We start from the raw sequence: 26,854 nt of genomic DNA on the forward strand, positions 1-26,854 counted from the left end.
ACTGAATATGCAATAATTTTAAATAAAGGCACTTTTGAAAAAATGGACTATTACCATGAAAGCTAAAGTTAATTTCAGTTTTTCCTTTCAGAGTGTCATATTTTGTTGCTCAGTGAGGCCTACACCTTTGCACTCATTTCTGTAAGGAAATAGTGCTAAGGCACACTGGAACTAAATGTGACAGACCAAAAAAATTGGTTAGAGTTCTAATCTCTGCTCTCACACTTTAACTTTAAAGAATTAAAACTGTGAGCTTCTTTTAAAAAGTTAATACTGTAATGGATGGACCCTAGTTGGCTCAGTCATTAGAGTTCCCAACTCTTGGATCTCCCACTTGATCTTAGCCAAGAGGCCAAGAAACAATAACTCGTGGATCTCCTGGTCCTAAGTTCCAGCCCACATTGGCTGTAGAGTTTACATTCAAAAAATATCTATATAATGTATACACTGTTACGGAACACACATACACACACAGAAAAACATTAAAATATTAAAACTACAACCACTGGGCACATATCTCAGGGATACATTTTAAAAATTTATTATTATTGTGTCATAATACAGTTTGTCCTTACTTTACAAGGTTGCTGTGAGAACTGAAGTTAGGTGACAAGTCTAAAGAATCAACTCTTCTACTTTATCCTTCATAAAAATTATACATTTAAAAAAAAGGAAAGATAAAACAAAAACATAGCAATTCTCAATGATCTGCTCTTTTAAAGACAAGAATATCCATGGGAAATTGAAATCAATAATGTCATTTTTTAATATCTAGTAATTTTTACCTAATATTCTCAAATTCTTCATCTATCACAATTTTAATAAGAATATCTACTCAAAATGAAATCTCTGCTTCTTTTTCCAGCCACTTCTTAATGACTGAAAGGTGGGGACTAAGAAAAACAAAAAGTTTAACCCCAAAATTAAAATTTTTTCTCTAATATACTGAAATTTTGGCTCTGTCAACACACACATAATTAAATTTTTTTTAAATATGGCAAGTCTTGATATACACTTACTTATCTATAATATGCCAAAATGCCAAATAAGAAATCTGATATAGTTTTTCTACTTTTTTAATCAGTAATTTGACATTTTGTTTTGTTTTAAAGATTTATTTTGAGAGAGTGGGAGAGAGCACGAACAGCAGAGAGGGGCAGAAGGAGAGGCAACTCCTCACTAAGCAGGGAGCTGGAAAGCCATCAATCCCAGAAACCTGAGATCATGACCTGAGCAAAAGGCAGACAGACGCTTAACTGACTGAGCCACCTAGGCACCCTTGTTATTTGATATTTAGTACTAAATCGCATTTTGTTTGTAAATAAAATACTTCTACCTCAAAGTAACTGAACCTTTCTTAACTATATCAAGACGAGTATATTACCTTGGAATTAAGGAAACAAAAGAATTATTATGTCATAAGGCACAGATATACTCTCTGTGGTGTAACCCTCTCCCATTATCCCTCAACCCCTTAAAAATCTAAAAAACACTCCTACCCCAAGGGTCCCATAAAATTATGAAGTATGAACAGAGTATTTCTCACTGAAGGAGCTCTAGCTGCTAGAAGAAATGACATATACAAAGATATATATCCACACACAGAGCTATATCCACACACAGATATATACACATACACAGATATGTATTATCAGATTCATTGACAAATAGAGCAAAGTAGGAATATAGCCTATGTTAGTTTCATTACTTATTCAAAAATAACTTAAAGTTATCAACAAATATAACAAACATAAGTAATTCTAAGTAGTTCATATGTTTAGCTTAGGCTTACCTTTGGCTGTGGCATGAACCACAGCAGCCTGGGAAAATAGTCGATATGCTTCAAAACCCAAATAAGGTAAGGCTGAGAATAAAAGGCTTCTTTTGAAAGCTCCCAGATTTCCCATCACCTATGGAAACAATTATGGTCAGAGTTATCAAACACAAAATGCAAAGGAATAGCTACTCCAAGCAAAAATTACATTAAGAAAATCACACCGATTTTCTCCTACCCCCCAAAACAATCAAGCCTAAGAATACTGGAGGCTCAAAATTTACTTTATCAAATCCTTCAGTAAAACTAGTTACATTACATAGTTACATTACAGGGAAAGCATATCCTGTTAAAAGATTCTTAACAACAGCTAAGGCTAAGAGTAGTAACTTATCTAAAAATCACAGTCATACTAAGTGCTGAATGTAAGATAAACATTTTATGAGGAGACATTCATATTATAACTTAGAAATAAAATATGAAATAGTAATATATAATAAGTATTAATCTTATGAACAGACAAGATGAAAAATATCAGTTATGGTGATTACTGCACATTAAAAATGTACATGGATTTAAAGTTATCTTCAAAAGTGATTTATAAAACCCAAGCTTTCTAAATAAACAATGAATGAAACAAAGAGCATATCCAAACAAACTTATAAATTAGTTCTCATTATGATGGTCAGTATTCTCAAGACCAGTGGCAAAGGAGAAGTATATGGAAATCACTCCAATAATTCTTTCCTACAACAGTTATTCTCTTTACATATTTTCTCCTTTTCTCTTGTTTCATCCCCACTGGTATAAAAACAAGCCATACTATCTCTTAAGTTGTTTTTCTCTTAAAAACAAAGAGCTTTATCTTTAATTCACTTCTCCCTTAAGTCTCATTTTCTAACTTGTCTTTTAAGCAAAACTTTTAAAAAGTTGTCTGTACTGTCTCCACTCCTCTCTTCTCATTCACTCTTGAACACACACAAATCACTTTTATCCCCACACCTCCACTGATGGTATTCTAGTTAGGGTTACCAAGGATGTAGTTACTTCCTATAGTCAATTCTGAATTCTCAGCTTCCTTGACCTATTGACAATATTTGACAGCTGATCACTTTCTCTTTATTTTTTAAAATTATGAATAGATGGTTAATTTCTTTTAAAGTTTTATTGAGACAAAAGTGACATACTATAAATTGCACATACATAGCATGTAAAATTCATTAAGGCATGCATATGAACCCATGTAACCATCACTATCACCACAAAGATACCTGCAAGCCCCTTCCCCCTTTTCCCCATGCTCCTTTGCAATTCACCCTGCCCCTTTCCTCAGCACTTGCTGTGTTCTCTCACTCTTGAAACACTTTTCACTTGGCTTTTGGAACAGTACTATCATTTATTTTCTCCGATTTCAACAACTGCTCCTTTTCTTTGGTTGGTTCCTCACTGGCCAGATGTGTTTTGGCCTTCATCCCAGACCTTTTCTCTACTTGTACCATTTTGGTGATCTCATTTCTTTAAATACTATCAATGTGCCAAAAACACATAAATTTAATATGAAGCCTGTATGACTCCTCTCAACTTCAGAATCATATATCCAAAGATATCCAACAGCTTAATCACCATCTCTACATGAAGTACAACAGGCCTCTCATATTTATTAGCCAAAACAGCTACTGTTTCCCTCAAATTTTCCAACCTCACAATTTTCCCAACTCTATTCTTCTAGTTGTTTAAGTTAAAAAAACAAATAACCTTGTACCCATTCTCAATTCTCTCTCAAGACTCACATCTGACCCATATTTAACTTCTCATAAGGATCTAGGAAAAGAATGAGGAATCCAACATATTCCAATTTGCTGAATGCTTTATTTACTTCCTTGGGCATGAATATTCAAGATACTCCATACAAGTGGATTCAAAACAAACCAACAGCAAAGTACGAAAACTGAGTCTGACATAGTCATAACTTTAACATTTTTTTTAGTGTATTCACATTACCAAGAAGCAGCAATACGGGGTTAAGGGCAGAGGGTACAGGGGTGCAGGTAAACAGTGAACAAGAAAAACAAGTAAACAAGAAAAAGACTAAGATTTCATAAGTCTCCTGACTTATGGCCACATCACATGGTAAAAAAGTTTGCACATTGGGATGCCTAGGTGGCTCAGCGTTTAAGCTTCTGCCTTCAGCTCAGGGCATGATCCTGGAGTTCTAGGATCCAGTTGCCACATCGGGCGCCCTGCAGGGAGCCTGCTTCTCTCTCTGCCTGTCTCTGCCTCTCTCTCTCTGTCTCTTATGAATAAATAAAAAAATTTGGGATCCCTGGGTGGCGCAGCGGTTTGGCGCCTGCCTTTGGCCCAGGGTGCGATCCTGGAGACCCGGGATCGAATCCCACATCGGGCTCCCGGTGCATGGAGCCTGCTTCTCCCTCTGCCTGTGTCTCTGCCTCTCTCTCTCTGTGACTATCATAAATAAAAAAAAATAAAAATAAAATAAAAAAAAAATACTTAAAAAAATTTAAGAAAAAAAAGAAAAGTTTGCACAGACTATTTTACCTTGAGAAATTACACATTCACAGTGTTCAACTTCCTTGCTGATGTACTCAATAAACAATATTCTGGCGTTCTGAGAGAGGAAAAAATACACTGTTGGGCAGCTGACATTTATATTTCTTATTGTAAATTAATAAAATGACAGTAAGGGTGAAACTCTTACTGGTTTGGTTAATGTAAAGCAGCTTCTGCTCATCTGTCAGAAAATATAAAAATCATGTTTCTGGAACTAAAAAAATCAATTGAAAGACTCAGGACTCAGTGACCTTTAAAGAATATTAACTTGTGAAACTGTCCAAGAGAGGGATCCCTGGGTGGCGCAGCGGTTTGGCGCCTGCCTTTGGCCCAGGCCGTGATCCTGGAGACCCGGGATCGAATCCCACATCGGACTCCCGTTGCATGGAGCCTGCTTCTCCCTCTGCCTGTGTCTCTGCCTCTCTCTCTCTCTCTCTGTGTGACTATCATAAATAAATAAAAATTAAAAAAAAAAAAGAAACTGTCCAAGAGAGCTAGAATGAGTCGCTTTACTTTGCACCTCCAATACTCTACAACAATGAATTCTCAAAAAATATTTGTTAAACCAAAGAAGTAAGCTATCTCTTAGGCCTTTTGTTCAACACTGATAATACTAAGTTCAAGCCAGAAGGAATTCCAAAATACAAACTCATCATTAAATGGAAAGGAATGTGTCCCTACCATCTCCTAGTTTTCCTTCTAATTCCCTGTTAGTTCCTTCTCTTCTTAAATGTTAGAATTCATCCACAGTAAGTACTAGGCCTTCTTCTAGTCTTGCTATAAAGTACTTTCAACCTCTACCATGTTATCAGTTACAATATTTATATTTTAAAGATTTTATTTACTTACTCAGAGCCACGGAGAGAAAGGCAGAGACATAGGCAGAGGGAGAAGGAGACTCCCCAGGGAGCCTGATGTGGGACTTTATCCCAGGACCCAGGGATCATGACCTGAGCTGAAGGCAGACGCTCAACTGCTGAGCCACCCAGGCGTCCCAGTTTACATCCTTAATACTTTAAATGCATCCACTTATATTCATAAATATTTTCATTTCACATTTTTTTACGGTGCTATTCCGATCACTGCTTATCTGGTCAATAGCATCCACTCTATAATCTATCCATTCTTGACCCCAAAGTTATTTTTTTAACATAAATCTGATAAAATGATTTCCCTGTTTAAAACTTTTTCATGTTTTCGAGGTACCTGGGTGGCTCAATCCCTTAAGCATCTGCCTTCGGCTCAGATCATGATCTCAGGGTCCTGGGATCGAGCCTTTCATTAGACTCGTTGCTCAGCAGAGAGCTGCTTCTCCCTCACCCTCTGATCCTCCCCCCTGCTCATTCTCTCACTCTCTCATATTAAAAAAGCTTAGGAAAAAAACACTTTTCCAAGTTTTCCTGTAATCTTTAGAATAAAATCAGAAATACTTAACATTGTTTATAAGTTTTTCTGAATCTTATGGTTGTGGTAAGCAGCCTCTAAAATGGCCTCTAATGGATCTGGTTCAAGATGGCAATGTGGGAGGATCCTGAACACACTTCTCATGGACACACCAAATCTATAGCTATATGCCAAACAATTTCCTCTAAAAGAAACCCCAAAACTAGCTGAATGATTCCTTCACATTACACCAACAGGGGAAAAAAAAAAAAAAACACACAGCAAAATGAATAGAACTGAGACAAAATCTTGGTGTAAACCCCACCTGTGGTATGGTGACCCACAATCAGGAGGGAATTCAAAACCCCAAGCTTCTCTTGAAGAGTGAAGGGTTTTTGTGTGCGTTTTTTTCCAGTAGGCTCCTGGCCCAGTGGCGCTCATGACCCTGAGTCAAGACCTGAGCTAAGATTAAGAGTCAGATGCCTAACCAACTGAGCCACCCAGGTACCCCAGGAGAGAAGCATTTGAACCCCACCTCAGGCACCCCAACTTTTAAGAACGGCACCCAAAAGACAAGCCTCCAAACATGTGGGTCAGAAATAATTGGGGCCCATGTCTATGAGGCCTACAAGGCTACAGGGAATCCAAAATCAGTTCTTAAAGTGTTTGTGCAGATTCACTCACCCCAAAGCCCAGCACAGAGGCAACCAATTAAGAAGTGCCCACACTTTCTGTGAAAGAGGCTCATTCACTTATCTTAAAACTTCAGCCAGAGGGGCAAGCATTTAATTTAACACACATCTAGGTGCCTACAATAATTCTCTCCAGAAAACACAGGGGATGGGTGCAATCATCACTCTTTCCCTCTGCTGTGCTCCAGGCCCCATCTGTCAGTGTCTTGAAGAAACCAGCTTGTGTAGGCATCTGGTTCACTGGCTTCTGTGGCTGCAACACAGAGCAAACATCCTGCAATAGCCTGGGGGTCGGCAGGCCTTGTGTTCATGGGTTCAACGGAATGGTAGTACACAAAGGTACAGTTCTTAACAGGCTGTCACCTCAGGGTTCAATGCGAAGGGATCAGAGAGAACGCCCAACTCCCCAGTCTTCCCCTGAAAAAGGAATATTTGCATATTTTAAAACCTGCTGCCTAAGCGTCTGGCTTCTAATCAGTCTGGATAGAAGTACTGACTGAGATCCTTGTCCCCCTTAGGACACTGACTGGTCTTGGCACACCCTCACCTACTGGGAGCCATTACGAAATAAAGCTGCTTGGACAATCACAAAGGTCTGAGACAAAGCCAAGAGCTAAGACAGGGTTGAGCATAATAAGACTCCTCTCCTAGAGAAGCCATTCCTTCAAGAATGAGAGATAGCTGTTTTCACTAATGCATATAAAAACCTCAAAAGAGTCAAGAAAAAAAAAAAGAGGAATTATGCTACAAATAAAAGATCAAGATAGAACCTCAGAAAAAGATCTTTATGAAACAGAAATAAGTGAATTACCTAAGAGTCCAAAATAATGGTCTTAGAATGCTTACCAAGCTAAGAAGAAGAATGAAGAAAGTGAAAAATTTTGAAAAAGAGACATAAAATACAAGAAAGTACCAAACAGAAGTCACAGTGCTGAAGAATACAATAACTGCACTGAAAATTATAAGTGAGGGATTCAACAGCAGACTAGATGATGCAGTGGAACAAAGGCATACATGAGCTCCAAGACAGGGCAGTGGAACTCATCCAATCAGCACAGCAAAAAAGCAAAAAGAAATGAAAAAGAGTGAAGACAGCTTAAGAGACGTATGAGACAACACCAAGTAGACCAAAATTCATATTACAGGTATCCCAGAAGGAGAAGAGAAAGGGATAGAAAACTTACCTGAAAATAGAAAAGCTGAAAATGTCACTAACCTGGGGAAGGAAACAGATAACCAGATCAAGAAAGTTACAAGTAAGATGAGCCCAAAGAGATCACAGTTAAACACATTATAATTTACAAATCTTAAAAATGGCAAGAAGAAAGCAACTTGTTACATACAAAGGAAACCCCTACACACAAGAATGCAAACACTATTTCAGAAGAAACTGTAAGCCAGAAGAAAGTGGCACTATGTATTCAAAGTGCTAGGAGAAAAAAAAAATGCCAACCAAGAATACTCTACCCAGCAAAGGTGACCTTCAGAATTGAAGGAGAGATAAAGAGTTTTCCAGAGAAGCAAAACCAAAGTTAAGTTCATCACAAGACCAGCCTTACAGGAAATCTTAAAATTTCTTTAATCTGAAAAAAAAGGGTGCTAATTAGTAACAGGAAAACATGAGAGTACAACTGATTCTTGAACAACATAGGTTTCAACTGTATGGGTCCTCTTATACTCACTTTTTTTTCTTTTAAAGATTTTATTTATTCATGTGAGACACACAGAGAGAGGCAGAAATAGAGGCAAGCGAGAAGTAGTCTCCCTGCCCATCAGGGAGCCTGACCTCAGGATCATGACCTGAGCCAAAGGCAGACACTCAACCACTGAGCCAACCAGGCATCCCTATACTCACATTTTTTTTACAGTATGGTACCACAAATATATATATTTTAAAAGATTTACTTATTTCAAGAGACAGACCACATAGATGCTAGTGCTGGAATGGAGGGAGGGGCAAAGGGAGAGGAAAAGAGAATCTCAGACTCCCTCTGAGTATGGAGCCAAACACAGGACTCGATCTCACAACCTCAAGATCATGACCTAAGCCAAAATCAAGATTCAGACACTCAACTGAGCCACCCAGGCAGCAATGTTTTCTCTTCTTTATAATTTCCTTAATAACATTCTCTTTCCTCCAGCTTACTTTAAGAATATAGTAAGAATAGGGATGCCTGGGTGGCGCAGTGGTTTGGCGCCTGCCTTTGGCCCAGGGTGCGATCCTGGAGACCCGGGATCGAATCCCACATCGGGCTCCCGGTGCATGGAGCCTGCTTCTCCCTCTGCCCATGTCTCTGCCTCTCTCTCTCTCTCTCTCTGTGGCTATCATAAATAAATTAAAAAAATTTAAAAAAAAGAATATAGTAAGAATATAAGAAACTTATAAGAATTATAAGAACATATACAAATTATATGGTAATCAATCCTTTATATTATCATTAAGGCTTCCTAATAAGCTAGTAGTAATCAAGTTTTCGTACAGTCAAAGTTATATGCAGATTTTCATCTGCATGGGGAAGTTGCTGCCCCTAACTCCTGCATCGTTCAAGGGTCAACTGTATAAATCTCATTAGTAAAGGCAAATATAGTAAAATCCAGAATAAGCTAATGACACAAAGGTGCTGGGTTTATCATTTACAAAGCTAGTAAGAAGGTTAAAGCATGAAAGTAAAAATAATTATAAGTTCAATAATCTGTGAATGCATAGATAAAATAAAAAGAAATAAATCATAACATTAAAAACACAAATAGTGGAAGGGAGTGTAAAAATATAAAACTTTAGAATGAACTCTAAGGGTGCCTGGCTGACTCAGTCAGAGAAGCATGGGACTCTTGATCTTGGGGTCATGAGTTCAAGCCCCACATTGGGTGTACAAATTACTTCAATAAAGAAATAAACTTTAAAAAGCTTTAGAGGGCAGCCCCGGTGGCGCAGCAGTTTGGTGCTGCCTGCAGCCCAGGGTGTGATCCTGGAGACCCAGGATCAAGTCCCATGTCGGGCTCCCTGCATGAAGCCTGCTTCTCCCTCTGCCTGTGTCTCTGCCCCCACCTCCCTCTCTCTGTCACTCATAAATAAATAAATAAAATCTTAAAAAAATAAAATAAAAAGCTTTAGAATACATTCTACCTCAAGTGGCTCTGAACTTAAAGTAGACTACTAACTTTTTTTAAGAAAATATTCTGTCATGGAAAAAGGCATCAGATTCATGCCTGCTTGAAAAAAAAAAAAAACTGGGACGCCTGGGTGGTTCAGTGTCGAGTGTCTCTGCCTTTGGCTCAGGGCGTGATCTCAGGGATCAGGGATCAAGTCCCGTGTTGGGCTCCCTGAAAGGAGCCCGCTTCTCCCTCTGCCTGTGTCTCTGCCTCTCTCTGTGTCTCTCTCAGGAATAAATAAAATAAGAAAAGAAAAGAAAAGAAAAGAAAAGAAAAGAAAAGAAAAGAAAAGAAAAGAAAAGAAAAGAAAAGAAAAGAAAAGAAAAGATTGAAGATTAATTAGTATGTGGGTTTCCTGTTCCACATGGGAATGGGAAGATGCTATAGGTTCTCTAGTATTGCCCACACTGGAAATAAGAGGGGGAGGAGGGGGAAGAGAGAAAAAAAAATAATCACACAATCTTGGGAACAATCTCACATTATGAAGAGGCTGCCAAGAAACAGGTTTTTTTAAAGATTATTTACTTATCTCATTTAATATTATTTATTTATTTATTTATTTATTTATTTATTTATTTATTTATCTCATTTATTCATGAGAGACACACAGAGAGAGGCAGAGACATAGGCAGAGGGAGAAGAAGGCTCCCCACAAGGAGCCTGATGCAGGACTCGATCTGGAACCCCAGGATCATGCCCTGAGTCAAAGGCAGATGCGCAATCGCTGAGCCACCGAAGCATCCATACCAAGAAACATTTAAAGAAGTAAATATTTGTTTCTACAGTAGCTTTGGGCTTATAGTTCTTGGAATGACTGATTCCATCCATCTCAGTAACAGGAAGCTTCATTTCAGCAATCCCTTATACAAATATTAATTTAAAAAATATATAAAATAATGCAGTTTATCTCTTCCTATTACCCCAGCAACCATAACAACACTGTGAAAACTGTTTTGCTTGAAAAAGAGTTAGCGCTCAACAGGGCAAATATGCAACCTAGAACACTCTATCTAGTAAGGCTATCATTCAGAATACAAGAAGATAGAAAAGTTTCCTATACAAAAGCTAAAGGAGTTCATGACCACTAAACCAGCCCTACAGGGAATGTTAAAGGGAGCTGGGAGTGAAAAGACAATGAGTAAGTAAGAAGCCCAAAAGTAGTTAAAATACATATATCTGTAAAAATCAGTCAAGGGACTCACAAAATTAAAGGAACTAAATTAAGATGCCATATACCTAAAATGTGGCAAGAGAAGTAAAGAATGGGTTCAACCTCACACGACCATCAACTTAGACTTCTGTAAACAGATGATGTAATATACAAACCCAATGATAAACACAAATCAAAAACCAGTGAAATGCAAAATAGAAAGAAATCCAAATATAACACAGAAACCATGAAAAAAGACAGCAAGAGAAGAAAGGATCAGGGAAAAACTACAAAAGGAATCACAAAACAAGTAACAGAATGGCAACAAATACATGCCTACCAATAATCAAAAGTGTAAATGGCCTAAACACTCCAATCTAAAGACACAGAATGACAGAATGGATAAAAAAAAACAAGACCCATCTACATGCTGCCTATAAAGGACACATTTCGGACCTAAAGACACATGCAGATTTAAAGTGAGAGGATGGAGAAAACACGAATTGGGCAAATGCATGTTAAAAGAAAGCTGGGGTAGGAATACATCTATCAAACAAAATTGACTAAAACAAAGACTATAACTAGAAACAAAGATGGACACCATATAATCAGTAGGGACAATCCAACAAGACATAGCTGTAAATATTTATGCACCATGGGAACACCCAAGTACATAAAAACAGTTAATAAAAGTATAAAGGAACTGAGGCACCTGAGTAACTCAATCAGTTAAGCACCTGCCTTTGGTTCAGGTCATGATTCCAGGGTTCTGGGATCAGGCTCTCTATGGGGCTCCCCACTCCATGGGGAGCCTGCTTCTCCCTCTCCCTCTGTCTGCTGCTTCCCCTCCTTGTGCATGTGCTTTGTCAAATAAATAGAATCTTTAAAAATATATATATATATAAAGGTACTAATTGATGGTAATGCAATAATGGTAGGAGACTTTAACACCCCACTAATGTCAATGGACAGATTATCCGAACAGAAAATCAACATGAAAACAGTGGCTTTGAATGGCATACTAGACTAGATAGATTTGACAGATCTATCTAGAACATTCCATCCTAAAACAGCAGAATACAGATTATTTTCAAGGGCACACGAAACATTATCCAGAACAGATCACGTTAGGCGACAAAATAAGTCTCAACAAATTTCAAAAATATCAAAGTTACACCATGCATCTTTTCTGACCACAATGTTATGAAACTAGAAAACAACCACAAAAATAAACAAATAATTCTGGAAAGAGCACAAATATGTGAAGGTAAAATAATATGTTACTAAACAATGAATGGGTCAACCAGGGAATCAAAGAAAAATTTTTAAAAACACGTGGAGACAAATGAAAATGAAAACACAACAGTCCAAAATCTTTGGATTGCAGCAAAAGCAATTCTAAGAAGAAGTTTATGGCAATACAGACTTACCACAAAAAGTATGAAAAAGCTCAAGGAAGCAACCTAACCTTACATCTAAAGGAGATAGAAAAACAAGAACAACAGCAGCAACAACAACAACAACAAAAAAAACAAATTCAGAAGGAAGGAAAGAATAAGCAGAGCAGAAATAAATTATATTGAAACTAAAAAAATAAATAAATAAATAAATAAATAAATAAATCAATGAAACCAGGAGCTGCTTCTTTCAAAGTTCAACAAAATTGATAAACCTTTAGCCAGACTCATCAAAAGAGAGAAAGGAGTCAAATAAACAAAATCAGAAATGAAAGAGGAGATGTGACGCCTGTGTGGCTAAGGGGTTGAGTGCCTGCCTTCGGCACATAGTGTAATACTGGAGTCCCGGGATCGAGTCCCACATCTGGCTCCCTGCAAAAAGCCTGCTTCTCCCTCTGCCTGTGTCTCTGCCTCTCTCTGTCTCTCATAAATAAATAAATAAAATATTTTTTGGGATCCCTGGATGGCGCAGCGGTTTGGCGCCTGCCTTTGGCCCAGGGCGCGATCCTGGAGACCCGGGATCGAATCCCACATCGGGCTCCCGGTGCATGGAGCCTGCTTCTCCCTCTGCCTGTGTCTCTGCGCCTCTCTCTCTCTCTCTGTGACTATCATAAAAATAAAATAAATTAATATAAAATAAATAAAATAAAATAAAATAAATAATAAAATATTTTTTTAAAAAATGAAAGAGGAGAAATAACTGACATCCTAGAAATACAAAGGATTATAAAAGATTATGAAAAGTCACATGCCAACAAACTGGACAACCCAGAAGAAACGGATATAATCTCCCAAAACTGAATTAGGATGAAATTTAAACAGATGAATTACCAGCAATGAAACTGAAGTACTAATCAAAAAACTTTCAAAATAAAAGAGTCCAAGACCAGATGGCATCATTGGTGAATTCTACCCAACATTTAGAGAAGAGTTACCACATATTTTTCTCAAACTTTTCCAAAAAATAAAAGGAAAACTTCCACATTCATTCCATGAGGCCAGCGTTATTACCCTGATACCAAAACTAGATAAACACACCACCAAAGAAAACTCCAGGCTAATATTTCTGGTGAACATCGATGCAAAAATCCTCAACAAACATTAGCAATCCAAATACAAAATACATTAAAAAAAAAAATCATTCACCGCAATCAAGTGAAATGTATTCCAGGGATGCAAGGGCTGTTCAATATTTGCAAATCAACCAACATGATACATCCATCAATAAGAGAAAGGACAAAAACCATATGATCATTTCAATAGATGCAAAGAATGAAACTGGACCATTTTCTTGCACCATTCGAAAAAATAAACTCAAAATGGACTAAGGACCTAAATGTGAGACCTGAAACCATAAAAATCTTAGAAGAGAGCACAGGCAGCTATTTCTCTGACATCAGCCATAACATCATTTTTCCTGATATATCTCCTGAGGCAAGGGAAACAAAAGCAAAAATAAACTATTGAGACTGCATCAAAATATAAAACTTCTGCACAGCAAAGGGAACAACCAACAACCAACTAAAGAATCTACTGAATGGAAAAAGATATTTCAAACATTATCTGATAAAAAGTATCTAAAATATATGAAAAACTTAGACCCAAAAAACAATCCAATTTAAATATGGGCAGAAGACATGAACGAATATTTCTCCAAGACATACAGATGACCAAAGGACACATGGAAGGATGCTCAACATCACTGAGCATCAGGGAAAGGCAAATCAAAACCACAATGAGATATCGCCTCGTACTTGTTAGAATGGTATTGCCAAAAAGACAAGAAATAACTAATGTTGGTGAGAATGTGAAGAGGAATCCTTGTGCACTGTTGGGTGGGAAGGTAAACTGCAGAAAACAGCATGGTGGTTAATCAAAAAATTAAAAATAGAACTACCACATATGACCCAGCAATTCTACTGGGTGTTTATCCAAAGGAAATAAAAATACTAACTCAAAAAGATATATGCATTCTCATGTTCACTGCGGTATGATTTACAGTTTCCAAGGCACAGAAGCAATATGTGTGTCCATCCATGAATGCATAAAACAAAGTGCTATGTACATACACATACAATGGAGTATTTTTCAGCCATAAAAAGAATGAAATCTTGCCATCTGTGACAACATGAAGGGACTTTGAGGGCATTATACTAAGTGAAATATGTCTGACAAGAAAGACAAATGCAGTATGATCTCATTGTGGAATCAAACAAAATCCAAACTTATAAATAGAGCTCCTTTGGTTGCTGCCAAAGGTGGAGAGGGAGGAGAAGGGGGTTGGTTAAATGGGTGAAGGTGGTCAAAAAGTATAAACTTCCAGTTATAAAATAAGTCCTAGGATGTCTTGTACAGCGTGATAACTGCAGTTAATAATACTGTATGTATATCTGGAAGTTGCTAAGAGAGTAAATCTTAAAAGTTCTCATCAGGAGAAAAAAACAGATGGATGTTTACTTATTGTAAAGTAAACAAATCATATCATTTAGAAATATGTACAAATATTGTATCATTGTGTCGTACACCCCAAAATAATGTTACATGTCAATTATTTCTCAATTTAAAAATATATAGATAAGGGGACACCTGGGTGGCTCAGCAGCTGAGCACCTGCCTTCCGCCCAGGATGTGATCCTGGAGTCTGGGGATTGAGTCCCACATCAGGCTCCCTGCATGGAGCCTGCTTCTCCCTCTTCCTATGTCTTGCCTCTCTCTGTCTCTCTCATGAATAAATAAAATCTTTAAAAATATATAGAGAGATATAGATAAGTTAATTAAAATGGTCCCAAATGATTCCTTCCTTCTGTTGGGGCCCAGGGCAGTTTGCCCCAAAATGTACCACAATGGTATACTGACTATTCTGAATTGAAGCTATTTGGGAAACTGCTGTGAAAAGACATGCAGACCCTCCTCTGAACCCCTGAAAACAGAAATAAATCTCCCACATGAAAAATTACCTTCCCTGTACTAAAAAGTGAGATAGGGTTGTTGTTGTTTTTTAAGATTTTATGTATTTACTCATGAGAGAAACAGAGAGAGAGAGAGGCAGAGACACAGGCAGGGGGAGAAGCAGGTTCCCCACTAGGAGCCTGATGTGAAACTCGATCCCAGGCCTGCGGGATCACGCCCTGAGCCAAAAGCAGATGCTCAACCTCTGAGCCACCCAGGTGCCCTTCCCTGTACTAAGAACTAAAAGAACATCCTTATCACACCAGAGTTGGGGGCTTTAAAACCTAAAAAGCAGGGTAGCCCTGGTGGCTCAGTGGTTTAGCACCACCTTGAGCCCAGGGTGTGATCCTGGAGACCCAGGATCAAGTCCCACGTCAGGTTCCCTGTATGGAGCCTGCTTCTCCCTCTGCCTGTGTCTCTGCCTCTCTCTCTCTCCCTGTGTCTGTCATGAATAAATAAATAAAATCTTAAAAAAAAAAAAAAAAACCTAAAAAGCAGTAGAAACAAAACTTACTGCCAATCTAGTATTTCAGTCTAAACTCTGCTTAAAATTCCTTACTAATTAAAGCTCCCAAAACTCTGTTTTCTTTATCCTGCCAATTTCTCACAAATCTATCTGTCTAAAAGTGTATAAAAAACTGCCTGCCTTGGCCATTTCTTTCAGTCTTAATTTCATTAGTGGACCTCCGTGCATACATAATTAATCTTTGGTTTTTGTTCCTGTTACCTCATGTCAGTTTAATTCCTAAACCAGCTGGAAGGATCCTGGGAAGAAAGATTTCCCCCTCTGTACTTCTAATTTTCACTCCTTTTGAGTAATCCCCTTCCCTTAAATGTAAGGCGGATTTTACTGGCTCTCTAAGAAACAGAATATGCAAAAGTGAAAGGTCGTTACTTCTACTTAGGTTACAAAAACTGCAACTCCCTTGACACCCATTCTCTCCGGCGTTTCCTTGCACTGCCCAGCCAGCCCCAGCGGAAGCTGCGGTGTCTCAGGGCAGCCCTTTGGGGAAGCCTCCTGAGGGAATGCAAATGCCTGCCTATGACCACCTCAGCAAAGCTACAGGCCTAATTTTCCCTCCACCTCTCCACTGAGCCCTCCAGTGGAAACCTCAGCAGCTCAATACTTTGATTCAATCCATTTGAGAAACCTGCTGCCAGAGGCACCCAGCTAATAAGCCTCACCTGGATTCCATAACCCAAAGGAACAACGAGATTATGTTTGCTGTTTTAAACCATTAAGTCGTGCAATACTTTGCTATGCAGTAAGAGATTAATAAACTGGTACCTGCCTGATTTTTCAGCCTTGGTTTGTATCAGTTTATTCTCCCACTTCAAGTTCCAGTCATAATTTCAGGTCCTCAAAAAAAACACTTTTTCTTACCTCAAGGTCTCTATCATGTTACTCTCTACTGGAATACTCTTTTGTCTTCATTTTCCCATTACTTGTTAACATCCAATCATTCTTTGTATCTCATCTCTGGCTCACACTCTTCCCCTTCCTTCAAGATCAGGTTAGGTATAACTTTGCTTCTTTCCCCAACTCTTTGCATTAATTACATTTACTCAATTGACTACCTTTCCTTCTAATCTGTAAGATCAATGAAGAAAAGTGTTTCTGTCTCCAGAGCTTAGAACAGAGCCTCGTGGGATCCCTGGGTGGCGCAGCGGTTTGGCGCCTGCCTTTGGCCCAGGGCGCGATCCTGGAGACCCGGGATCGAATCCCACATCGGGCTCCCGGTGCATGGAGCCTGCTTCTCCCTCTGCCTGTGTCTCTGCCTCTCTCTCTCTCTGTAACTATCATAAATAAATTAAAAAAAAAAAAATTAAAAAAAAAAAAAAAAGCCTCGTTCACAGTAAGCACCTGGTACAAATCTGTTGAAAAATAAGTGTTCCCAATAGTGTTTTGTAACATAGATCACATATAGAAAGAGACAGAAAAGTGAAACCTCAGCCACTCAGAAGTAGCCCCCAATTTCATCAAACTCCTGGAAAATATCTCCAACTCAACTTACTGACATCTTGCTAAGAGAAAAGTCTAGGAAAAAGAGAAACAAACGATGAGGGCTACAAAAATGCATGAGAAGCTGGAAAATCGGTAATAAATAGTTCCAAAACACTTCAATTTATCTAGGGAAGAATTTTTCTTATTGCCTTTGGCTTAGAGTTTTATTACTTAAGAATCTCTCTAGGGACACCTGGGTGGCTCCTCTGCCTTCCGCTCAGGGCGTGACCCCCCGATTCCGGATCGAGACCCACGTGGGGCTCCCTGCGTGGAGCCTGATCCTCCCTCTGCCTCTGCCTCTTTCTCTCGAGTAAGTAAATAAAATCTTTAAAAAAAAAAAAAAAATCGTTCTAGTCCCTCTTGATACTGATTTTTCTACCCTTTCCTATCTTCTCCGGTTTTCAGGTTTGTAGCACGGGTGGCTGGCTATATGCAACACATGGGCGCTGTAGATACCCTACCTGCCATCAAGTCCAAGGTATTGATTGTATTGCTAGCTGTGTGACTTGGATATGTTGTTTAACCTTACTACTTCAGTTTCCTCTTTGTAAAAAAAAAAAAAAAAAAAAAAAAAGTAACAGTTCTCACTTCGTAGGATGAAAATGGAGATTAGATAACACTTAATGCAATGCCTGGTTATGGGTAAGGCGTCTGTTATGCCTGTTATTATCGACACAACGGTGACTCCACTAAAATGGAACTTTTACCTCACCAAAGCTCTGAGTTGGGAATTTGAGGCTAGTTTTTTTTTTTTTTTTTTTTTAAGATTTTATGTATTTATTCATGAGAGACACAGAGAGAGAGAGAGGCAGAGACACAGGCAGAGGGAGAAGCAGGCTCTATGCAGGGAGCCCGACCCGGAGACTGGATCCCAGGCTGACGTTCAACCACTGAGCCACACAGGGCTCCCGGCTAGTTTCATACTTAGTATTCCTCCCACCCCTCTGCCTATATCTTTTAACATCTCCCCATCTGCCTATAAGCATTTTGGGAGGATAACGATCAAGCCTTACTACCTTTTATTACCCTTAACAGCCCCCCACAACCTCGAATATAGCAGCCAAAAATGTGTCTTTTAGGGTTCAAAATAAACACCTAGTTCCGATAATATTACCCTATGCATCACTGCCCTCCGTCTCTCTCCAGTGCCCCTTCCTGGACAGGTAAACCAAGGCCCACGAACGGTCTAACAGAGACAGCCGAACCTGGGACAACCCAGCATCCTTCCTTAACATTATGCAGATATAACAAAGAACTAAAAAAAAATTTTTTTAAACCTAAATAAGCACAAAAATCTCTGCTTTTTAAGTCGTAGTAATTTCCAAAAATCCCACCACAACCTCTTCAAAGCCTGGTAGACCGAGAGCCGCAGGGGCCGAAAGTAAAACATTTTCGCGGCGGTCCAGGTGTTTCTCCCTCTGGGGTGCTGTTTTCTCACAGGAAGGACAAGCAGGATTCCCAGATTCTCGGGGGTGGGGGTGGGGGTGGGGGTGGGGGGGACTCACTGCTCCGCAGCCACCTGAGCGCTCCAGGGACACCTGGCCCTGAGCTCCTGGCTCCGTTACGGAGCCGCCCGGCCGAGGAGGCCACGGCCGGGGCCCAGTCAGCAGCGAGGGGAGCGGGAGTCAGGGCTGCGGGGGTACCTCAGGGCCTCGGAGTCGCCGACCACAGCCACGTCCGCGGCCGCCAGCAACAGCCCTCGAGAGCCGCGGTCCCGGGAAGACGCCACGGGGCAAAGGCACAAAGCGCCAGAGCCGCGCGGCCAGTGCCATGACCTACAACTCGCGTCCCTCACGCGGGGCCGTCGTAGAGCGACGCACAGCGAAGGCCGCTCAGGCACTTCCGGAGGAAACCACGACTCCCTCCCCTTCCTGCCACGCCTCTTCCGTCACGCAATTTCCGGCCCCCAGGTTCAGGGGGAGGGGCGGACGCGGTGGGCGGGGCCTTGGCGGCTCTTCCGCGCCTGCGCGCAGTGACCTCGGGCCCGGGGACCGCTCCTCCTCCGCCTGTGTCTCTGTCTCTCTCTGTGTGTCTCATGAATAAATAAAATCTTAAAAAAAATAAATAAATAAATAAAAAAAGCCTTAGCTCCCTCGGGCAACCGTAGTTTGACATTAGCCCAACCTCTAGGACACTAAAAATCCCTGGGGAAGTTTCCTTTATCTCTACTCCGCACCCTGCAAGGTAAAGGTCAGCAATTCTCCTCCTTGTAGTGCCCTGATCCACATCATGACTGAGGTTTTCCTGGACAGTCGTAAATGACCTTTTTCTAAATAATGATAGCCCTTCAAGGTCTTGGAAACCTTGCTTCCAAATTCCCTAGAGACTTTTGCCCTATCCCAAAACGCCCTCCCAACTTTATTTTATTTTTAAAGATTCCATTCATCTATTCATTCATGAGGCACAGAGAGAGAGAGAGAGAGAGGGAGGGAGAGAGAGAGGGAGAGTGAGAGATGCAGAGACACAGGCAGAGGCAGAAGCAGGCTCCACGCAGGGATCCTGATGCGGGACTCGATCCTGGGTCTCCAGGGTCAGGCCCTGGGCCAAAGGCAGGTGCTAAACCGCTGAGCCACCCAGGGATCCCCCTCCCAATTTTAAAGTATCATCAGCAACTACTTACAACTCCAGAGCACTTTGCCCACAGGTCCTGCTTTAAGAAAACCACCTTTTTTTTTTGCACTGAAGTCGTCTCAATAATTCTTTCTTAGTTATTTGCTCCAAACCCCAGTATTTCACATCAGAAAAAAAAAAAAAAAAAACAGGGAGAGGAGGCCTCGAGAAAAAGGTGATGCCCTTGTTTTCCATGGGATGTGTGGTACAAAACCCTTGGCTTCCCCTCAGATTTAGTAAGATTGATACCTTTCACCAGAGCGGAATATTTTTAGAAGGAATGAAGAGGTTTGAATCCTACTTCAGGATTGATGTGGGTGAAAACACAAGCTGCAAATGGAGTATGCACTATCTAGATTATGTGATTTTTTTTTTTATGGGCAATAAGGGAAGACCGTCATAGTTTTTTTTAAAAATAGGTTGCATTTATGTAGTACCTATATTATACTCCAATTATTATGTTTTGTTGTTAAATCTTTTGAGAGTAGATTATATATATCACGACTCTTTGTGTCTAGAAACAAAGACGTTCTCTTATTTAGTCCAGTACAATTATTAAATTCAGGAAATTGAAATTGAATACTATAACATGGGGCTCAAACTCACAACTCTGACATCAAGAATATCATGTCTACCCGATGAGCCGCCAGGTATGTCTCTATTCATCTTTCAGATCTCAGCCCAAATGTGTCTTCCTCAGAAAAACTTTTCTTGATTCCCACTACTATACTTTCATTTTTTTTATGGCTCTAAGTTTGTTTTGTAATGTCATATGTATATTTGTGATTATTTGTTAATCTGGAGTGTACTTTTTTTTAAGATTTTATTTATTTATTCATGATAGTCACAGAGAGAGAGAGAGGCAGAGACACAGGCAGAGGGAGAAGCAGGCTCCATGCAGGGAGCCCGACGTGGGACTCGATCCCAGATCTCCAGGATCACACCCTGGGCTGAAGGCAGAGCTTAACCGCTGAGCCACCCAGGCTGCCCTGGAGTGTATTTTGGAGGTAGAGTCGATAAGAACTGGTAATGTGTGCTTTTGCTCTACTGTAAACTCAGTGACATGTTTGATTTTTGCCTGTTTCTGGGCCTAGTCCAATTTCTTCATTCCTTCAACAAGTGTGTGTTGCAGGTCTATAACACGCCTGGTACTCTTCTAGATAGGAATGGACAACTTCCTAGTGGAGTATATATTTCAGCTGGGGAAACACAGTAAGCAAAAATAAATAAAGTAAAAGATGTACTAGATAATGATAAATGCTAATGAGGAAGATAAAACAGAAAGAGGTACAGGGCATATTTCTGTGTAGATACTGTAGTTTTTTGTTTTTTTTTAATTTATTTTTTATTGGTGTTCAACTCACCAACATACAGAATAACCCCCAGTGCCCGGCACCCATTCACTCCCACCCCCCACCCCCCTCCCCTTCTACCACCCCTAGTTCGTTTCCCAGAGTTAGCAGTCTTTACGTTCTGTCTCCCTTTCTGCTATTTCCCACACATTTCTTCTCCCTTCCCTTATATTCCCTTTCACTATTATTTATATTCCCCACATGAATGAGAACATATAATGTTTGTCCTTCTCCGATTGACTTACTTCACTCAGCGATACTGTAGTTTTAAGCAGAGAGTGGCCACAGAAGACCTGAAGGAGACATTTGAATAAAGATCCAAGGAAGAAGGACTGAACCAGGAAGATAAGTGAGGGCCAAGCATTTCATGTAGAGATAAAGGAAAGTGCAAATGCCTGGATTGGTAAGGCAAGTGGCATTTTCCATGAATACTAAGTATTCTCTCTCTCTCTCTCTCTCTCTCTCTCTCTCTCTCTCTGCGTGTCTCATGAATAAATAAATAAAACCAAAAAAAAAAAGATTTGAAAAGCTCTTTTATTTTTTTTTTTAAGATTTTATTGATTGATTAATGAGAGACAAAGAGAGAGAGGCACAGACATAGGCAGAGGGAGAAGCAGGCTCCCCATGGGGAGCCCCATGCAGGACTCTATCCCAGGGCCCAGGCTCAGGACCTCAGCAGAAGGCAGGTGCTCGACTGCTGAGCCACCCAGGCACCCCTTGAAAAGCTTATTTGACATCTATGTCAGCCAGCCTCCAAGATGGTTCAATGAGCCTTACCTCCTGGATTTACTCCTTTGTGGAATCCCCTCCTACATTAAATCTAGGCTGGTGTGTTTGACCAATAGAATACTGCAAAAGTGATGGTATGTGATTTCTGAGGCTGGCATAATTTCATTGCACTTCTGCATTGATTTCTTGGATTGTTTGCCCTAGGGGAAGCCAGCAGCCATGCTCTGGCTCAGAGCCATGCTCTTGAGAGGCCTGCATGGAAAGGACCTGAGGCTCCCCCACCAACAAAGGGCATCAGTGCTCATGTGAGTAAGCCACCTTGGAAGTGGATTCTCAAGATGACTGCTACCCTACCTAATACCTGACTGCAATATAATGAGAGATAAGGAGCCAGAATTGCCCAGCTGAGCCACTCCTAACTTCCTGAATCACAGAAGCTATGACAGATAATAATGACTGTTTAGTTTTATGCCACTAAATTTGGTATAATCAAATAGCAGTTGATTACTAATACAACATCCAACTATTTAGAGTATGGAGTTGGAATCTGGTATTTTAGGGTTTGGAAGGTCGGTAGCCTTCAGAATGTAGATGGATTTCATTTTTTTTTTAAGATTTTATTTATTTATTCATGAGAGACACACAGAGAGAGGCAGAGACACAGGCAGAGGGAGAAGCAGGCTCCTCACAGGAAGCCCTATGCGGGACTCAATCCCAGGTCCCTGAGATCACGCCCTGAGCTGAAGGCAGGCACTCAACTGCTGAGCCACCCAGACATCCCTGTAGATGGATTTCAAAGCTGTAATACCAGATGAGGTAACTAAGGATGTGAGTGAAGATAGAAAAAAGAAAAGTTCAAGGCACCTGGGTGGCTTAGTTGATTAAGCATCTGCCTTTGGCTCAGGATTGAGCCCCATCTTGGGCTCCTTGCTCAGCGGGGAGTCTGCTTCTCCTTCTTCCTCTGCCCCTTCCCCTGATCTTTCTTGCTCTCTCTCAAATAAATAAGTAAAATCTTTTTTAAAAAAGAAAGAAAAAAGGAAAGTTCAAGAACTAAGCCCTCCAGGGGCACTCCATTATAAAAACTCGGAATATGAGAATCAAAAAAGCAAAAGAAGTAAGTAGAACAGCCAGTGAAGTAGAAGAACACCTAGGAGAGTATTTTAATCACTATCTCATTCATTTAATATCCTTTAAATATCCACCTGGTGTTGAGTCCCATACTTATTTGTTCTTTTTTTTTCTCTTTAAATATTTTATTTATTTATATGAGAGAGAGATAAAGCATAAGCTGGAGGAGGGGCAGAAGGACAAGTAGACTCCCCACTGAGAAGGGAGCCCCATCCAAGGCTCCATCCCAAGACCTGGAGATCATAATGTGAGCTGAAGTTAGATGTTTAACCAACTGAGCCAGCCTATTTGTTCTTTGTTTATAGAATCTTGTTATTCCTGATACATACTATGCATTCAATACATGATTGATAAATGGTTGGGTGAATAAGAGCAAAAGCAGAATAGAATCTAGACTGTGATTTGAAGAGAATAAATGAACATGTTGAATAGCTATGGCACTATGTATCTAAATGAGAGATTGCAAAATAAATAAATAAATAAATAAATAAATAAATAAATAAATAAATAAGAGATTGTATACTGGGTACTGAAAGTTCAAAACCATTCCCTTGTCTCTACTTCTTTCTTTCCCTATTTTAAAGGAACCAACATTCAGGTATGGATATGGGTATGCAGTCTTGAAATTCTGAAACTTGAAACTAAGTTTGTGGTGTCTGCGGATTTTTACTTAAATGTAAAGTCGGAATTAAAAGTAAAACAAAAAGTTGTTTTTACAACCTTTAGTAAAAACAAAATAAAGTACTTCTCTTTACTTATTAGTGCGGAGACACACTTCTCCCCAGTGTCCTCCAACCACAAAGGCCTTGTTTCTGTCTCTGCAATTTGCTAAGTCTTTGTCTTTGCTATCATTCCCCTGATCTCAGATCTTTTATGGCTTACTCTTCCTTATTTTTCATGTTTTTTTTTTTTAAAGGTTTTATTTATTCGTGAGAGACACAGAGAGAGAGAGGGGTAGAGAAGAGACACAGGCAGAGGGAGAAGCAGGTTCTATGCAGGAAGCCCAATATGGGACTCGATCTTGGTTCTCTGGGATCATGCCCTGAGCCAAAGGCAGACGCTCCACCACTGAGCCACACAGGTGTCCCTATTTTTCAGGTTTTAATCAAATAGCACTGCCTTAGAGAGACTTTTCCTCATCCCCAGTCTACAAAAGCGCCCATTTGGGAAAATAGCTGGCTCAGTTGGTAGAGCACATGGCTATTGATCTTGAGGTTGTAAGTTTGAACTCCATGGTGAGAAAAGATCTTAAAAATAAGATCTTAAAAAAAAAAAAAAAAAAAAACCCAAAGCAAAAACTACCATTATCCGCAAGCTCTTTTCTATCATTTACCCTGTATTACTTTCCTCATGGTGCTTATGGTTATCTGAAATCATCACATTTGTTTTTGATAACTTATTATTTGTTCTCCTTTTAGAATAGACACTTCTGTCTGTCACTAATCACAAGTCTAGAACAATGCTTGGCCCATAATAGTCACTCAGAAAGTGTTCAATAAATATGAATCTTCCCTTGTGCTGATAGAATTATTTTGAAGTGTTTTGTTTGAATTTTTTGGATTAAAAGTATTTTTTTTAACTCCAGAAGGTCTATATCTCTTCATTTGTTTCATTTTTCATGTCTTCTGCAATTTAAAAAGAATATACCTTTTGTTCATTTACCTACGTTTTAAACATCTATTTAGATTAAGATACTAACCCTTCCTTTGACTCTCAGGTTTGTGGCAAATACTTTTTCCTATGTGTTTGCCTATTGATTTTGTCCCTGTTTTCCTTGTAGAAGTTTTCAATTTCCAGTACTCATGTGTAGCGATATTTTCATCAGTAGTTTGCTTAGTTGCAGGCAGCATCAAGTAGCAGTCAAGTAGGAGGCTTTGAAGTTATTTTACATAGAATCTGTGACTTCAGGCAAGTAGACCAAATTGCTCAGCTACCACATTTCAGTTTTCTTATTTGGGAAATGTGGTTAATGGCACTAACTTCGTCACAAAATTGTGAGAATTTTTTTTTTAAGATTTTATTTATTTATTCATGAGAGACACAGAGAGAGGCAGAGAGAGACAGAGGCAGTGGGAGGAGAAGTCAGCTCCATGCAAGGAGCCCAACGTGGGACTGGATCCTGGGACTCTGGGATCACGCCCTGGGCCATAGGCAGAGCCAACCACTGAGCTACCCTGGCATCCCAAATTGTGAGAATTAAATGAAACTCGGATGTAAAATGATTCGAGTAGTTGTGCACACTGAAAGCACTCTAAGAACGTTTAGCAGCTTGCCTTTCACTTTAGATAGTCTCCTGCTGAATTTCCCTGGGTCAGATAGTGGCATACATTTTCTCAAATATTTTATTTATTTTATTTTATTTTATTTTATTTTATTTTATTTTATTTTATTTTATTTTATTTATTTTATTTTGGATTTATTTATTTATTCATGAAAGACAGAGAGAGAGAGAGAGAGAGAGAGAGAGAGAGAGGCAGAGACACTGGGAGAGGGAGAAGCAGGCTCCATGCAGGGAGCCCCATAGGGGACTCGATCCCAGATCCCGGGATCATAACCTGAGCCAAAGGCAGGCGCCCAACCGCTGAGCCACCCCGGCGTCCCAAATTGTGAGAATTAAATGAAACTCGGATGTAAAATGATTCGAGTAGCTGTGCACACTGAAAGCGCTCCAAGTTAGAACGGTTAGCAGCTTGCCTTTCACTTTAGATAGTCTCCTGCTGAATTTCCCTGGGTCGGATAGTGGCATACATTTTCTCAAATATTTTAATTCCTTTGTCCCTCTTACATTTATTTTGGTGCACCAAGCAACTCATTTCAATGCCTAAAACCAGCTTGGGGTTTTGGATACGCAAGCGATCTCCTTAGGAGCCTTGAATAATCATCCATCAGTGAGTGGGCCGAGTTGCAGATCAGAGTCGGCGGGTCCCGGGAGGCCCAGGGCCCTGGTGGGCGGGGCTACACCGCAGCCCCGCCCCGTAGCCCCGCCCCTCGCCCCGTCGGCCCCGCCCCTCGCCCCGTCGGCCCCGCCCCTCGCCCCGTCGGCCCCGCCCATCCCGTCCCGTCGGCCCCGCCCCGCCCCGCCCCTCCGCCCGCTCGGCCCCGGGTTCCTGAGTCCCCGCGCCGCGGCCACCCTGTGGACTCCGGCTGCTGGTCTCCCCCCCTCCCTGGTCCGCCGCCCCGAGAGCCGGATGTGAGTGCGGGCGTCCTTCTGCTCCGGGCCGGCGTGGCGGGGCCCGGCGCCCCACAGACCCCGGGGGAGGGAGAGAGGCGGCTGGGCCCGCTCGGCCCTGGCGTGGACGCGCTCCCCGGGCTCCGGGCGCGGCGTCGGCCGAGGGCCCGGGACTCCCGAGCTCCCGCTTGCAAAGTCCGCGGCCCGGGGGAGGGAGCTCGGGCCTGGCGTCCGCGCACCCGGGCAGGCGGCGCCCCGGGAGGCCAGCCACCCCCGGGGAGGGAGACGGGCCCCGAGAGCCGCAGCACCCGGAGGGGAGGGACTGGGTCACCGAGCGCGGGGAGGCGCGGGGCCGCTTCGGAGCCGCCAGGGTTGCAGGAGGAGCTGGCGGGGGGGGGGGGGGGGGGCGGTAACGCTCGGTTTCGTAGCGGGCAGAAGGGCGTGGGGAGGGATATCCTACAGCTCCCATTGCGGTCCGGCTCCCTGCAGCCGGGGGCGTGGAGGAGGCGCAGTGCGCGGGTGCGCAGGGCCGGAGCCTTGGGAGACCCGGAGCACCGACCATCAAGGTTGCGCTTGGATGGTTATCCACGACTCTGCTTACCTGTCTGTGGCTGCCGCAAGAAATCAGAGTCAAATAGAGGGAATGCCGGGTTCAATAAGGCAGTTTGGGGGTTACCATGACCCATAGACACTGCACTAGGCAAATTTTATATTTGTTAGCTCATTGAATGCTCA

General features: G+C 41.1%; 2 protein-coding genes across 8 annotated transcripts in view; one reads left to right on the forward strand and one right to left on the reverse strand.

Moving 5' to 3' along the window:
- Positions 1-26,854, reverse strand: part of RMDN1 (regulator of microtubule dynamics 1) — a 61,651-nt gene that overhangs the window by 32,080 nt on the left and 2,717 nt on the right. For 3 of the 6 annotated variants that reach the window (XR_005381184.1, XM_038579678.1, XM_038579677.1), the window contains exons 1-2: positions 18,775-19,000; positions 1,793-1,910 (exon numbers count right to left, since the gene is read on the reverse strand). Coding sequence is in view for 5 of the 6 variants with exons in the window: in XM_038579678.1 (XP_038435606.1) it covers positions 1,793-1,910; positions 18,775-18,903 (247 nt within the window). In the remaining variant the exon portion in view is untranslated. Of the gene's footprint in view, positions 1-1,792; positions 1,911-18,774; positions 19,002-26,854 lie in introns of those variants that run through there. The other 3 variants (XM_038579679.1, XM_038579676.1, XM_038579680.1) reach the window with 3 other exon arrangements.
- CPNE3 (copine 3) overlaps positions 26,022-26,854 on the forward strand; it is a 55,406-nt gene continuing 54,573 nt past the window's right edge. For both annotated transcript variants that reach the window (XM_038579675.1, XM_038579672.1), the window contains exon 1: positions 26,022-26,140. The gene's annotated coding sequence lies outside the window, so the exon portion shown is untranslated. The remainder of the gene's footprint in view (positions 26,141-26,854) is intronic.

The sequence above is a fragment of the Canis lupus genome, chromosome 29 (assembly GCF_011100685.1).
Source record: "Canis lupus familiaris isolate Mischka breed German Shepherd chromosome 29, alternate assembly UU_Cfam_GSD_1.0, whole genome shotgun sequence".
Classification (NCBI taxonomy): Eukaryota; Metazoa; Chordata; class Mammalia; order Carnivora; family Canidae; genus Canis; species Canis lupus.